We start from the raw sequence: 15,791 nt of genomic DNA, 5'->3' as shown, positions 1-15,791 counted from the left end.
ATTCTTAGCTTTACATCTTTCTCCATTTGTGTCAACCTCAAGGCTTTGAATTTTTATGTTCTTGGTTTGGTTACTGAATGCTTCACGTTTTTGAAGTTATAATAACTGTAACTTCATGTTTGGATGGAAAGAAAACAAAGGAGGAAAATGGGAAAAGAAATAAGTTTTTTCCTGTTAATGAGAGGAAAGAAAAGTAGGAGAGAAAATAGGGTATAGGGTCCACCTTATTTTTGCCCACCTTATTTTCTCTCTATATATAAGGAGAAAATAAGAAGAAAGCTCACATTCCTCATATATTCTCTTTAAATATAGTCCAATAATATCATATTCCACCTTTAATGTAACTTTTTCTTTTTAATTTTACTTATAACTACTTCATAATTCAACAAAATTATCTCATTATACTGTGGCAAAAAACAAAAGCTACACATGAACTCCATTCTTTCACAGTTAATGAATGTAGGAAATTTGCACAAATTAATATGTATATAATTTCTTCATTTTCTTCATCTCTTTCAACTTTTACATTAAATTTTTACTATTTATTAATAATCTTAAATAATACGTAATTTATTTATTTCATTTTATAATGTTTGATTTAAAAAGGATTGTCCACTTTTTTATTTTTACCTTTAAAAATAATTTTTTTTACTAAATTATTTGGTTTTTAAAATATAATCACATGATAATAAATTTTTATCAAATAATTTGATTTTTAAATTATTTAATGATATTAACGTTAATATGATTTTTTTTATTATGATATTTAATTTGATTTATAACATGATATATTTAAGAATAAAGGTATTTTAATCATTCATATATTTGCTAATTTTCTTTCTTTCATATTTTCTCTTCTCTATCCAAACAGCAAAAAAGATAATATTTTTTTATTAGTTTTCTCTTCTTTTCGTTTGTCTCTCTTTTCATTTTTTTTCATCTGAACGGAGCATAAAGTTTCTGTAAGAAATTAATTCCCTTAATCCTTTTGAGACGTTTCTTATCAGTCATCGCTCAAAAAATGATGCCATAAAGTTCATCGTACATGATTTCACTTTCAGAACTTTCCTATCGTTTGTGTTCGCACAGGCACGTTTATTTAACTTTCACATTTTCTTTTCTTTTACTTTTTTCAAACTTCAATTTTCATGTCTCCTTTTCATTGGAATTTTTTGATAACCTTCATAATTGTAAAGTTTCCCGCAATTAAAAAACAAAAGTATAGTTATGCAAATTTTCTTAATCTTTTTTCAAAACACTAAAATGAAAAAAATATCACATGAAGACTTTATCTTAAAAATTGAGCAAACTAAACAAATATCTTAATTGTTTTACTAAAATTATTACATGGATACTCCTCTCTGTCTTCAACAGATATTTACATATATTTTAAAACGTAAAAAAAATTACTATTTGAAAACAAATACGCAATTCTGTTTTTATCTAAAACGTTTGAGTTTAAAAAAATCGATAAAGGGTGTGAGATTCTGGAAAGAAAAAAAAATTCTGCAATTTACTCGATTTCATATGGGAGACAACTACATTTTTCCTTTTTAATCAAGACGAGTACAAAATTTTCTTGAATGCACAAGTTACATATCACATATCAGACACGGACCAGAGGTAAGCTTCTTTGTCCCTGGATCGCTTCTCATTCATTCTCTTGAACAGCTCCTTCTCAAATCCTACCACAACAATACAGCCACGTCAATCATTTTAAGATCAATACAACTAAAAGCATTCCAAATCATTTGTGAGAGAAAATAGAAGACGTCACTAGAATGAGACGAAATTGTAAACCTACCATTACTACGATCAACACCATCCCAGTGTCGTCCTGGCCTGATCCCATACCGATTAGGCGCAGCATCCAAACCTCTTTTCAACCAGCTGTGATCTGGAATGTCCTGAGGAACGATGAAACCTGAATCCCTCATTCTATCATTGTCCCCCAGGTCCGGAATAACAGGCGCCGGATATTTCTTCTGAGAAAAACAATTTCCACAAGAGAAACATGTCAACGTAAATACAAGATGTTAGAATGACATGAATTCCAACACCATATTGGTCAGCCTCAGATTTATTACATTACCTTCACCAAATGTGCCATAGGATCGCCCCATCTTACTCTGTCCTTCAGCACTGAGTCAAGCTCCGGATCATCTCTGGCAGAAAACACAGCTTTAAACTCTCATGGAGAAAAAGAGACAAGGGAATTTATTCTTTCAAATATATTATGCCAAAAACACAAATAAATTGAACACTCATTAATTGTTCATAAAGGGAGGGGCAATGAGGTGTCAATCATTTCATTTGGAAAAAAATGCTGGAAGATGAATAAGACCACCACTGAAGGATGATTATACGGAAAAATAAATAAGTAATAGGTTTCAGGTTCCAAAAAAAACACCTAATATGACAAACAATAGTCCTTAGATATTTATTACATTACCTTGTACGTGCAAATGGCCTGTCCTTCTCAAGTTCTAGTTCCTGAAGTCTAGCATCAGCTTCCCGTTTTTGAGCCAAACCCTTACCCCATTCTATTTCCATCTCCTAGAAGTCACAAGGCAGCTAAGAATTAAGCTACGCATTTTTTTTTCAAAGGAAAAGGATAAATAAGATCAATGATCCATTGAAGTAGAATTTCACCTTAGGCTATCGCATGAAACACATAAAATTACACAAACTGTTGTTAACACACTATTCTAAGGCATTGTATGTTCAGATGGGACAAATAACACGCTCGATTATGGGCCATCATGGGCGTAGAAGAGCATTTCTACCAATAGTAAATTAACCATTGATAATTTATGATGGCAGGAGTACTAATCAAATTACTCATTTTAGTAGTAAGTGTAGATGGCCTAGGAATAATCCAGAAATTGATGAAGTTGGATTGAGCAAACTGCTCAATTTACGCTTTATCTTGCTCCAAATAAGGATAGAACATAAATCGATACAAAGCTATCACCAAGGGGTTATTATTCTGTTCTAAGATTTCTGGACTTCTAATTATGACATGCCTGGGGAAAATGAAAATTCTGCATCAACTCATTCTGTTCATCTGGAACGGCACAAGTCTGCTCAGGTTCTCAATAAGCATAATCACCAGATTCAACTGAACTATCGACTTTCTGAGACTTGCGATCATTTGTTCTTACACTGGGTATACTAGGGCAATATGATTTGGAGCTGATCTTGCTATTTAGACTGATTGCATTCAGATAGAAATGGTTCTTTGAGCAGTTAGACATATGGTTTTCTAAATTGGAAACCAATTGGCAAGTGTTCCAAGACACAGTACCCAGTACACAGTGCATTTATAAAAAGGTTATAACCAGAAAAACACGATTATGTTGCAAGCGATTGTGGTGCACCAAAAATACCTTTGGCTTTTCTTTAATTTTTTGTTTTGACTTCATGTATTCCTCCTTTGAAATGCGTTCTCCTGCAGAGTTGAACATAATTTACATATAAGCATATTTAACACAAAGGCAAATTAGATAATTTCAACACAAAAAATCAGATGAAGATTGACTTTTCATACCTTTTATTTTATCACGATACACAGGTTCAGCACCACGCCCGCTGATGTTCGGATCCATCTGTTTAAATCTGTAGCAAGAATTTGTTATCAGTTTCTCGGGTAATACAAGATATTCTTGTTGAAATGATTACCAAGTGGAATGGGTGAACGGTAAATTCAACTTCTCATAAACTCTGATATATTAAATTCTTAATAATCATTAAACAGGGCCACAGGGTAGAGACACTGACAATTCTTAAACAACATAGATCAGTAATTCAAGCATGGATGTACGGCATATAAGTACAGGTATACCAGATGATGCAGAGAACTAAGTTCAAAGCAGCCAAAAAGCTAAGGAAACAGAAGCAACAAGTTATTTTGTTTTTGGCAGGTTACTTCATGACAACAGTATATATCCACAAATTTAGAATCATAATCCAATAAAATAATTTCAAAGTAACCACACGCTGAAACGGAATGAAAACATGCCTGTTCTAAAAGCAATATCGAACAAGTTATCACATGCACTAAACACAGCATAAAAGAACCCTGAATAACTAACGTTCTTTGTTGCTGAAGCTGCCACGCTTCTTATGTCAAAATCTAAAAGAAATTTTGCACCATCCGTACTGCCATAACCAAATTAAAAAGCTTCATTGTATCAAATTATAGGCCCTAGTTTTAACCCAAGAGGTATGGACAACGCACCATATTTCATATTAATTCATAGGATATATATAATAAAGAATGGACAGAAAAATTAGCCAATAACAATTACCTCAGCCAATCATCTTTCTTCTTTTTGTCAATTTCTTCCCTAACATCTCGACCAGAAATTAAGCCTGTTTTCTGATTCTTCATAGAAGATGGAAAATCTACTTCTTTTTGCTTTTTTCTTGGTGGAGAAAGATCAGGAGACAAAGATGGATGTGAAATGACTCTCGCAGGAGGACTACGAGGATGACTGGGAGAGCGATCAGATAAACCCCGTCCTCCAATATTCCTTCTTTTCCTTGGAGGTGAAAGGTCCAACTCCAATGATTTATGTGAACTGACTTGATAGAGAGAATCATGATGACCTCGTCGAGGTGGAGATATGTCATGCAATTCAGCAGTCTCCAGGCCTCTTTTCCCATAATCTTCTGACGTTTGACAATGAGGACATCAATAAAGGAAAATGTCAGCATTCAAATGAGAGCATCGTCAAGATAATATTTGTGGGAAATCAGACTTTATTGCATTTGTTAGGGAATATTTACATTTATTGTAAGCATTTATTGAAATTTTTGCTGGATAAACTCCCATACTAAGCACATATGAGATTAGAGAAATGAGAAATACATTTTTTGTCCCTAAATTCCACAACATTAGGTTCAAGGGACGGCATACAGTTTACCTTTGCGCCGTTGCCGAGGAGGTGATAAATCAGCATCTTCAATTGTAGCATCTGATGGCCTAAACTTACGAGCTGGGGAAAGTGTAACACTGTGAGCCCTCTGTTTACGAGGGGGAGATAAATCAGAATCCTTGGCCTGGTTATGTGCAAGTTGTGAGGCGTGTTCAGGTGACGGAGTGTCATAGCGTCTTGAATGTTGACGAGGAGGGGATAAATCAGTATCTTCTACATTAGAGTCAATAGATTCAATTCAGGTTCTGGTGAAGGAGTGCCATTCCGAATCTTCCCTTTATGGGGTGGAGACATGTCATTGTTGATGTTATTAGAATTGGCATACTTAGGAGAAAGTGAAACCCAACCACTTCCATCCTCAGATATAGCATGATAATGACGCCTGGCTCTCAGCTGTTCAAGCCTCCTCATACGTTTAACTTCAATGTCTTCATCTACTACTGGCTTCTCCTCATCTAGGCAAACCAACAGAATAGAGTAACTTTTTTTTAAAAAAAAATTAATAAAACCATTATAAATTGTCTTACATGAATACATATCAACATTTGTCATTTACCTGATGAATTGTCACTATTCTCTTCTCCAAGATCTACTGGTTTCTGCCATACGGGATCTTCATCCACCACAACTAATCCAGTTGCTTGTGTTTGAGGTTTCTTCTTCTTTTGCTTCTTTTTCTTCTTTGCGTTTGTTGTTCCTTCTTCTGGGTTACTTTCATACCTTTTCAGATATTCTTTCAAGGAATTGGACCCCATTGTCAAGGTAGCCTATCGTATGGCCTTTAAATGTAAATCCATGTTGTTAAGTTCTGTTAGACATTCCATGCTAAAAAAGGAAATATTCTCAATAGCATGCAAATATCATAAATCTAGACAAAATTAAAGGCCACTAAAAATTATTGTTGAGCCTACAAAAGCAGATTGTAAATCTGATAAAGATCACAAAGTTCAAATTTAGCCAAGAGCTTCCAACAACATATGACCCTTAATACTTCGAAGTTCAATCTTCAAATCAACATGAACACTATGTAAGTCCAAACCAACAATGATACTGAATAGAAAGCTTCCGAGCCCTGATATGCGTCCCATTAATTCTCCAGTAACAACAAGGGCTCAGTAGGATGGGCTTATGAAGAAAGAACCCGTTAATGGAGAATTTATGTCTAGTAGAAGCATCTTTATCTTTTGGATAAAATACTTAAAAATTCGAGGACTAATTTTTTTGTTAGGTTTTTGAATGCAAAAGGATATATGAAATCTGAAAACACAGAACAGAAGGAAAACGGCTAAACCTGAAGGGATTGGTGTGTTGTAAGACGACGACAGCGAGAGCTAGGAGGACAGCGACGGCGGCGACGAGCTCTGTCGGCGAACCTGGCGGCTATGGGGAGAGGATCTCCAGCGAAGGCGCGCAAGAGGTTACAGCAGCAGTTAAGAGAAGAATTTTCCGGGAAAATTATGAACAGTCCCACATAAGAAACTTATTTACGAGTAAGCTCCAAAACTTTGATAATTTTGATAATATCCTTACAACTTGGTTGTAATGCGGGCATATTAACAATCTTGACGGTAGGTTTTTAAATTCACAGGTTTACTTACAATTTCTACGGAGACTTGTATAAAATATATAAAATATTTTATATAAAATATTCTCAAACAAACATTAAATTTAATTTTCACAACAATTATAATTATTATAAAAATTATCATTTAAGATTAACAATTTTAATATTAAATAATTTAAAATATATTTTTTAAGTTAAAAGACCAAATTAATACCTTATACAAAGTTAAAAGATTAAAAATACACTTTAACTAATTTTAATGTTTTAAATTCAAATATTGAAATGTTAATTAATAAAAATAAAAACCTTCAAATCTATTGTCTTTTTTTCTTATCTTGAGAATATACTTTTTTTCTAAAGAAAAAAACTTGTATGCTATTCATTCTATTCAGAATAAATCTTTTAATACTATTTTGGCAACAAGTTATTATTAAAATTTAAAATCTCAATAGAAATCTATCAAACTATTACACTTATTCATTTAAAAAGTTCACCTGTATTGCACAAAAACACAGCTTCAAATTATGTTGTCCAAATGAGGACTTCACTAATAGTCATAGATAATTTGTAAGTGCAACTTGAGCGGTGAGACATGCTCTGCCTCCAGCGTCCTCTAGCGAGCTCACATGATCTAAATGTTCTAAAAAAATAAAAATAAAAATAAAAATTTAAAAATTCTCTGAAATATTAGCATAATTTGGCTAAGAAGTCTCTGCTATACCATTCATACAAGCGTCTCATGATCTTCCCAACAACTCTGCAGGACCAGAAACCGGTCAAAGTAGAGAGACATAATCAAATCTGATCATCAGCGTTCATATGTTCATATGTTGGGAGACTATATAACAAAAAATGCAACTAAGGTAAGATCCAAGTCTTATCTCCACATCCGTAATTTTTTTCTCTATTTTTCTCTTGATGCACTATATGCATTCACTTTTTAAAATGTTGAGGATTTGGATAGACGACCAACTGAATTCAACTACAATGGCAACGGCGGAGAACTGAAACATCAGGTGGTTTTCTTCTCTCACGAACAATGGCTTCTCGAATCATGGGTAACTTTTGGTGAACTTTCCTCCATATGTGGTTCACAGCACCATCCAGGGGCACTGGTCCAATACCATCTGGATGACCATTATCATAGTCAAAGATGGGTTGTACTCGAGCCATATTTCGACGGAAACTTTCTTTCTGCTCTCGAGAAAAAATTTTTAGATGATCTACAAGCCAGCTTGGTCTCAGTGCATCATTGACTGCTACAAAAACAGAGAATTCTGAATAATTCACCATCCCTTCAAATGGGAGCTCAATATTATCACTGACAATAACAGGTATACAAAGACTTTGTATGGCGTCAAATAGCCGGCATGATGTAGGTGTGTCTCCAGCAGGGTGTAGGCAAAACTCCGATGTCCTCATCCCTCTTATTGACTGCTCTTTCCCAGTGGCATTAGGAAATCCTTCCTCCATTATAACACCTGGCTCACTAACCAAGAGATCCCATAGCTTCTCTCTAACTAGGCCTCCCTGCAAGTAGAATAATTGGTCAAGGACTAGGCATGGAACACGAATGGCATTGAAATTCCAAAATCAGAAAACTAACTAATCCCTTAAAAAGGAAGAGGCAACAGTGACAGAATTCAGCTGTATATCTTGGAAGATGCTTAACTGAAAGTTGAAAAATGTGATCCACAAAAGCTTAAGAGTGACTAGAAATGCAACACCTACCCGGTGCCTATGTTTAGCCCCTTTGAAATACAGAAGATTGTGGCGCTCCTGGTTTTCAGACAAATGCAACCTGGGAAGGAGATGGGTGTATGGAACAATCACGTCTTTAATTAATGAAACTTGGGTGTGTGGAACAGCATCTGGTAAGCTACAGTTTGATGATTTGGAGTCAAGCCTGTACCAACCACCAAAATCTACCACAAGAAGAACAGCCGGGGCAATCTCATCTTTGACATGCCACATAGCAACTGGGTCTGCCAAAGAATGCTTCAGTTTTAACAAAACCTGACAATTCAAAGACTAAATTATAAGATGGCAACAGCATGCAGTGAAATTTGCTTCTCTTATTTTTCGTCTTTCTATATCTCTGACTGCCTGATTGTTCCCAATCATGGCCATCTATGCAAATCTGAACAACTGGGAGGTAAAGTGTCAACGCATCCAATTTTTATAACATGCATACATTCACGAAAAAGATGAGATTGGGATAATTTAGGCCTTGCAAACAAGAATAACTATGGATGCATACAAAATCTCTTAGGTATAAGAGGTTGAGAAAAAATTCTTAAAAGTTTAACATAAGCACAATAATCACACTGACAGTACATAATATGATGGTGACCAACATATAAACTTATAGCATCTCAAAACAAAAACAAGAGTAAAAAAACCAAGTCCCACATCCCCCCCCCCCTGTGTGTGTGTGATCAATAGGAAACGACACTATTGTAAACCAAGAACAGAGCACGTTAGACATGAGCCCACAATCGAGCGTTTAAGAACTCAGTGGGTCAAGAAAATGTTTAATTAGAACCCGTGTAATCTAATTAGCCATTCCTATTTCATCGGAAGTTTCATGCACAAAAGGAAGCAGAACAAGGATAAGACAGTGAGAGATCCCTAAGCATTTTCGGATCTCACAAGCCCTTTTATGTGGGAGATCTTTGAAGTTTTATACATGCCTAACAGCTCATCATGATATTCTCAGCAATTAAAGTATGCCTGCCAAGGTGCGCAGTGCCAGAGGCAAAACGTCTAGCTACTGTTGATTCGATTATCCAAATATTTTCATAGGGCATCCAAATAAAATTTGAGGTAACCAAAAAAAAAAAAAACTTTATAAATTCCCAAGCCAAGTGAGAGTCAGAATTCCAGCACCGATCAGCGATGAGCATTTATTAGCAAAGTGTGGTACCGCAAAATTTAAGCGATCCAACATTATCTCAAATTGCTCCTCTATTGATCATAAGCAAAAGATTGTAGATGGTAAAGGAAAATTATTTGGTGATGAGATTATTAGAGAGATAATATTCAACGATAAGAAAGTAATTAGGTCTACTTATATGCGTAAAATTACAGAATTGTTCCCATTACCATCATTATTATGGAAACAAGTAGCCAAAATATAAGCACTGCATCTATGGAAACTAAGCTAAAAGAAATGTAAAGTGGAGCACACCAGTGAGAACAAAGACGTGATCTCGCCCACCAGACCGGTTCCAAGCTTCTGTATCTTAAGAAACTCAATCACCTCCTTCTGCCTCTGGTAATCCTCATTTTCAACTTTCTTCCTGAACTGCCCTTTCGCCATACCCAGTTGCATTTCTGCACTCAGCGTCGCGAAGAACGGCACAAAAATCACATCAGCCTCTTTGACATCAAAGACCCGTCTTGCAAACGACCGAGTTCGTTGTTCTTGGGGAGTCATCAAATCCCCTGTGATCCAGTACTCCGCACTGTACTGCTTTATCAATGGATTCTCTGGATATGGTGGAAATTTTTGGCCTTGTGCCAAATTGTTTGACCGAATCTCACGGTCTGCGTCGCTGCCGAGCCTAGAATCTGCATCGAAGACCCAATATTTGTCAAGAAGGCCATAATTCAGGGATCTGGGAAGGTCTGCAACATAGACGTTGATGAAACCAGCTGTAGATTGAAGCGCGTTCATGCAAGAAAGTGAAGAAACAGAGGAATCGGAATGGTTTGATGTGCTGAAGATGAAGAGGGTCAGTGAAAGAATGCAAAGGACGACGAATACTAGGAAGAGCGTAGAAATAGAGGAGGAGGAGGTGGTGGCGCTGTTCTTTGGAGGCATCGCTTTTTCCTTCCCCAATCCTACCTCTAACAGTAGTTTCAAAGTTCAAATCAAGAAACTGCAGTTTCCGAAATTAATCTACAGGCAAGTTTACTTGGGCGCTCAGCTCTCGGAACACGATAACACTGGCAGCGTGAACCCGATACGGCCTTCCGTGCCTTTGGCCACTTTTCCCTTCACGACAAACGCTTAGGATCTGTTTGGATGGGTTATTTTCTTTTTATTATATTTTCTTATTGACAGAAGAGTTCACTTCATATTAATTCGAGTAAAGGCCAAAAATGTAGTACGAGGAAAAAAATTTACTTTAGGAAATATAAAATTTAGTAATTATAACTCCAAAATGCTTGTCACTTGAACATTGGTTTATAACTTTCTAATATTTGAACTTTTGAAGATTATAAAAATACTTGAAATCTTACGGTAGAACTAAAAAGTTCTTTGCAATTTAAGGAAGATAAATGATACTTCTTCTTTACTTAATATTACCTCGTCCTAATTATAAAAGCTAGTTGACTAATTTGAGGAGATTAAAGAAAGAAGTTAATTTAGTTATTTGTAATAGATAGTTGTCTTTCCTAAAATATCCTTACTAATCAAGTATATTGGCTAGAATTACCATTATTAGAAGGACTACATTGGGAAAAAATATATAAATATGAGAGACAAAGTGGATTGAGGTTTTATATTTAGGACTAAAATAAGATCTTATATTAAAAACCGGAGGTAGTATAAGAACTAATTAACTAATTTGAGTAGTTTTAAAAAATTAGTTAAGTTAGTTATTATAATAATAAATATTGTCTTTTTTAAAATATCCTTATTAATAATGTGTATTAGTTAGAAATTTTATGTGATGAAATATTTAACATGTACAACTATTACAAAAAATTACATTAAAAAATAGATAAAATAAAAAACAAATAAGTTAAATTGTTATATTTAAGATAACCATCAAATTTCTTCATAATTGGTTTAGGGAAAATGGGTTTTTTTTTGTGTTTAGTCTCTTTTTAGTTTTTTCCTCCTGGAATCTCATTGATTCTTAATTAATAATAATGTACAAGTATCAAAAAACTGTTGATTAGGATGATAAGTAATCTCACCTTGTAAAAAGGAGAATACAAGTTCAAATTTTGAGAAACATGCTTATTGAGACAGTTTTAACCTTAACACTCTCGGTCAGATAAAAATTATTCTCATATCCAAAATGACTTAATAATACTCTGAATTATAACAAAAATAATAATAATGTATAACTTCAGTTGTCATTAAAAAAATCTAATAATTTAAAGAAGTTTGAATTGCAAACTTTTGTGGTCATTGGCCAACGAGTCGACTTTCTATTGGTAAATTGTTGTAGGCAGAAAAGTCTTTGATTCAGCTCAAACAGAAAAAGCATAAAAGTCTAAAATCCCCCATATTTCTTATTAATTCTATTGAAGAAAATAATTGAGGAGAGTTTTTATTCATTGAACACAGTTAAGGTTATTTAATCCTTGAAATCGAATTATCCTCGTTTAATATATTTCTTTAAAAAAGAATAACATATCAAACATGCTTTACAAAAAGGGAAGAAAATAAAATGAAGTAATATAACTTATTAACTTTGCAGAAAAGAAATTTAAACCTCGAAATAAATTGTGAACTACAAAAAGTGCCAGATGAACAAACAGGAACAAAATGTTGCATTAATTTCTTGAAAGTTACAAGTGCAGGAAATCCAAGAGAGTTCAACTGCAACATAACATAATCAGAGGCAAGGTAGCAAATATCATGCTCTACTTACTCTATCCCACAAGAAGAGTCCTTTAAGGTTTCTTCTATCCAATATTAACAGTCTAGCCTTCTAATAAAACTTGATCGAAATTCCAGTCCCTGACAAGGTCCCTCCTCACTGCAGACTTCGTACAAGCGGGGAGTGCCCGGCATCTCTTCATTACTTAAAACACCAGGATGCGGGGCAACTTTAGATGATGATGATGATGCAATAAATGTGTTCATTGTATGAGATGGAAAAGATGATTTCCTGGTTAAGCAGTTGGAAATAGCATAACATCTTCCTTCATTTTCTGCACTTGAGACGGAGTAACTCCTGAAAGAGTGTGATGGTGATGGACTTTCCACACTCTGGCACACAAGGCATGCCAGACTCATCTTCGGCTCTCACACTCTCCGGCTGCTGCAATTCGTGTTAAATATATTACTGCATGTTCATAGAAGAACAATGAAATCAAAATAGTAATCCCAGTCCTCAACATTGATAAAAATGAATGCTTATAGTGCATTTGGTAAAGCATAGAGAAAAAGTATATGAATGCAAAAATCAATTATAGATCCCTCACACAATCAATTATAAGATCAATTATCAATTTAAGCGATTCAATTGGTCGAAATAAATATCAGAAATTTAAAGCAGTGAAATTTCTGAACTATAAATATCAGAAATCAAAGGAGAATAATAAATATCAACATATGTAAAATCCATAGGAAGCCATATCATTCTATGAATAATGTGACTCACTTTAAACTCATATAAAAACATGGACACAACATCTAGCTGTATATATAAGGCATACTTCTATACCAAAATCCAACACTATTCTCATAGCTTCAGCTGATTGTCTAGGGTTTATTATCAGATAAATAAGTATGAAGAATAACTGAAGCAGCCAACCCTGAGCAATATGTAACTCAACGCTCATAGCAGTGAATACCCAAAACTCCTTTCATGTGCATTGAGTATTGGCATCCTTAGTTATATACCCTTCATTACAAGAAACCATAATAATCAAACCCTGACAAATCATGTTATGCACTTTGTCCTTCATTGGCATCATATAATGTAATATCCTCCATTCTCATTGGCATCATATAATGTAATATCCTCCACTCTTTTATCATCTCTTCTTTTATGGGGAAAAAGGTACACAAGGACAATGCAAATAAGCTGATCCATGTCTCATTTGGGATCCCTCTTGAAAAGCAATTTATAATTCTGCAAATACGCAATCTATAATACTTTTGTAATCATTATTCATCTTTATTATTACTTTTTCATCCAGGGGTACGAATGTCATTTTAAATTCCACTTTTTTATTAATCTCATTCCATTCTTCGTACCCACAGCAACACAGCCGTGCATGAAATACTGGAAGGAGAGGATCTCAACCTTACCAGGTTTTTTTATTAGCATCACATCAAAACCACACGCTTCTAGTTTCTAAAAAGACATTTTGTAACTTGCAACAATAAAAAAACAATGCAACTTCTGAGCTTATTTTGAAGTGAAAAAAGTCCTCCCCGTATGTTTCCCCCTGTTCTTTTTCAGTAGATCAGTAATGAGACCCTATTTGTTTCAGGCCTGATGAGCAAGATAAGCGATTCCCTTGCCCTAGACAAAAGCACAGATCATAACAACTTGCTACTGAAAAAGGAAGCACTGAATAAAATGCCTAATATTATCATCAATATTTGCCCTCATATAATGGCGTATTTGATTATGTTAAGTCAAAAAGCGTAACAAAGTTGGGCCTCGGGCTTGGTCTTCCTAGAAGAATATTTAGAGACAGTGAAACAACGAAAGGCAGACTTGTCAAACTAAAACATAAGTCGTTAATCTGCCCTATCAATTTCTCCCAACCAGAGAAGTTTAAGGCCGTGCACAGGTCAGTTCAGTTTTGAACCCAATCTGCACAACAGTTTGCAGACTGGTTTATATGGGTTTGGACCATGGCAAGTGGATAGCTAACAGAGGATCATCTAATCTGGATAAGAGGACGATCCTTATTGACATCATATAACATAACTGTTGTTTTGTCTTGAAGATATCAGGTTGACATTGTATTCAAAACATAGGACCTTCTAACAGAGAAAGAATGAGGAATATGGATGAAAATTAACGGAAGAATAACAAAATCTAAAAGTTTCCAACCAGGTTCAGTAGCAAGCAAATGGTCAATTTAAAGCCATATCAAATTAAACTCCAGCGGTTTGGAATCCATCCAAAACAAAACGCTGACAACTGCCTTTCGCTTCTCAAACAAAATGGAAAATACGCAAAACTACATCAGCTCTTAAGTCTACATTAGCATCACATTTGCTTCCATCTTAATACCTAAACTAAAAACTGGGGGACAGTTCAATTCGAATCCCCGGGAACTGAATTCCTAAAGGAAAAAAAAAAAGTTCTAACAAAATTCAGGTCTCAAAATCCAAATACTTCGGAAAGAAACACAAAATCGACAAACCCAGGATTATAGAATCGTCATTCATTACGGATCTAAGCTAAATTCGTTCGATTAAAAAGAAATTTGCAGATGGGTTTCCATTGACTCAGGCATTTCTACATGCACGGACGAAAAAGAATTAAACAGAAAAATCGAAAAGAGTAAAATTCCAAAAAAACAAAGCATAGCAAAGAAAGAAAGATATACAAACCGGGATACTCTATTTAGCTTGTGAGCGGCGCACTGAGCCCAAAGAAGAATCTCAGACTCAGAGCAAAAAGAGAAGGTCAAGTCACGCTGCGCGATTTGATGAGCTCGGAAGGGGAAGAGAAACGAGGAACCGAAGTGGGAATTTGCGTGGACCTTGCGTTCTCCAATAATGAATATCCGGATTCGTGTTTACCAAAAAAATGGAAGTGATAATATGATATTGATTATGATTGAAGTGGAAAAATACTGCCGATAAAAGGTCAAATACACGGAGAATGTTAATTAGGAGTGTTAACAGTGACATGAAAGAGAAGTCCACCCTTTTTTGTCCCCTTGAAAAAGAGAACTCAATGATAAAAAACAAATATTTTTTAGGATCCCGTGTTACAAAAATTATTTTTCCTTTTGTTTTTGGCTATCTCAAATTCAAAATCTGTTTTAATCTTTACTTTGAAAAAATAAACAACTACTATTAAAAGGTAAATTTTGAAGATGTCGAGCGGTCAAGGGTTGAAGTTTGGAAGTATAAATTTGATTCACATCACATTAAACACTCAATAATCTTCTGGTAAAAAAAAAAAAAAAGGTTATGGGAGCATCCATGTTGATTTAACTGTCCAATATCTCTTTTACGGTTGTTCAAAAACTGCATATTTACTCTCTTTTTTTTTGTGCAAATTAATAATTTGGGCCGCTTGATTCGAGTCCCATTATATTATTTTTCATATGACATATCCGTTCTCTCCAGGGAGCTGACATTGCTTGAACAAGCAGAAGTGCAGAGCTACTGGTTTCTTTCTCTGCCGAGAAGTGGAACGTCTTGCAGATTGAATAAACTGAAAGAAGATGAGGAAAAAGAAGAAACGCAGAGCAAAATAACAAAGATGAAGTGGAGGTTTTCCTTCGAAATTTTGAGCCAAGCAACCCGCCTGGCAACACAGTGCTTCACCAGGCAGCAGACAAAGAGGCTGCGCATAAACGTAACGGGTGGTCTTCAGTTTCTTCAAGCCAATTAAATTTAT

General features: G+C 34.9%; 1 protein-coding gene and 2 pseudogenes across 1 annotated transcript; all 3 read right to left on the bottom strand.

The window, feature by feature from the left end:
* Window positions 1–1,490: 1,490 nt before the first annotated feature.
* Window positions 1,491–6,283, bottom strand: LOC114731921 (BUD13 homolog). Its single transcript, XM_028919181.1, is given in 11 exon segments — window positions 1,491–1,685; window positions 1,805–1,985; window positions 2,093–2,165; window positions 2,453–2,556; window positions 3,390–3,451; window positions 3,551–3,618; window positions 4,311–4,674; window positions 4,929–5,177; window positions 5,180–5,395; window positions 5,497–5,719; window positions 6,232–6,283. Coding segments are annotated over 10 exon segments (1,602 nt in total). The 5' UTR covers window positions 5,696–5,719; window positions 6,232–6,283; the 3' UTR covers window positions 1,491–1,599.
* An 888-nt stretch (window positions 6,284–7,171) lies between these two features.
* Window positions 7,172–10,496, bottom strand: LOC114731930 (probable arabinosyltransferase ARAD1; annotated as a pseudogene).
* A 1,499-nt stretch (window positions 10,497–11,995) lies between these two features.
* On the bottom strand, window positions 11,996–14,963 carry LOC114731981 (uncharacterized; annotated as a pseudogene).
* Window positions 14,964–15,791: the final 828 nt, after the last annotated feature.

The sequence above is a fragment of the Neltuma alba genome, unplaced genomic scaffold (genome assembly GCF_004799145.2).
Source record: "Neltuma alba isolate B1F8T4 unplaced genomic scaffold, ASM479914v2 tig00002543_pilon, whole genome shotgun sequence".
NCBI classification, from domain to species: domain Eukaryota; kingdom Viridiplantae; phylum Streptophyta; class Magnoliopsida; order Fabales; family Fabaceae; genus Neltuma; species Neltuma alba.
Note: the sequence above shows the minus strand (reverse complement) of the source record. Positions and strands in the feature narration are given on the sequence as shown.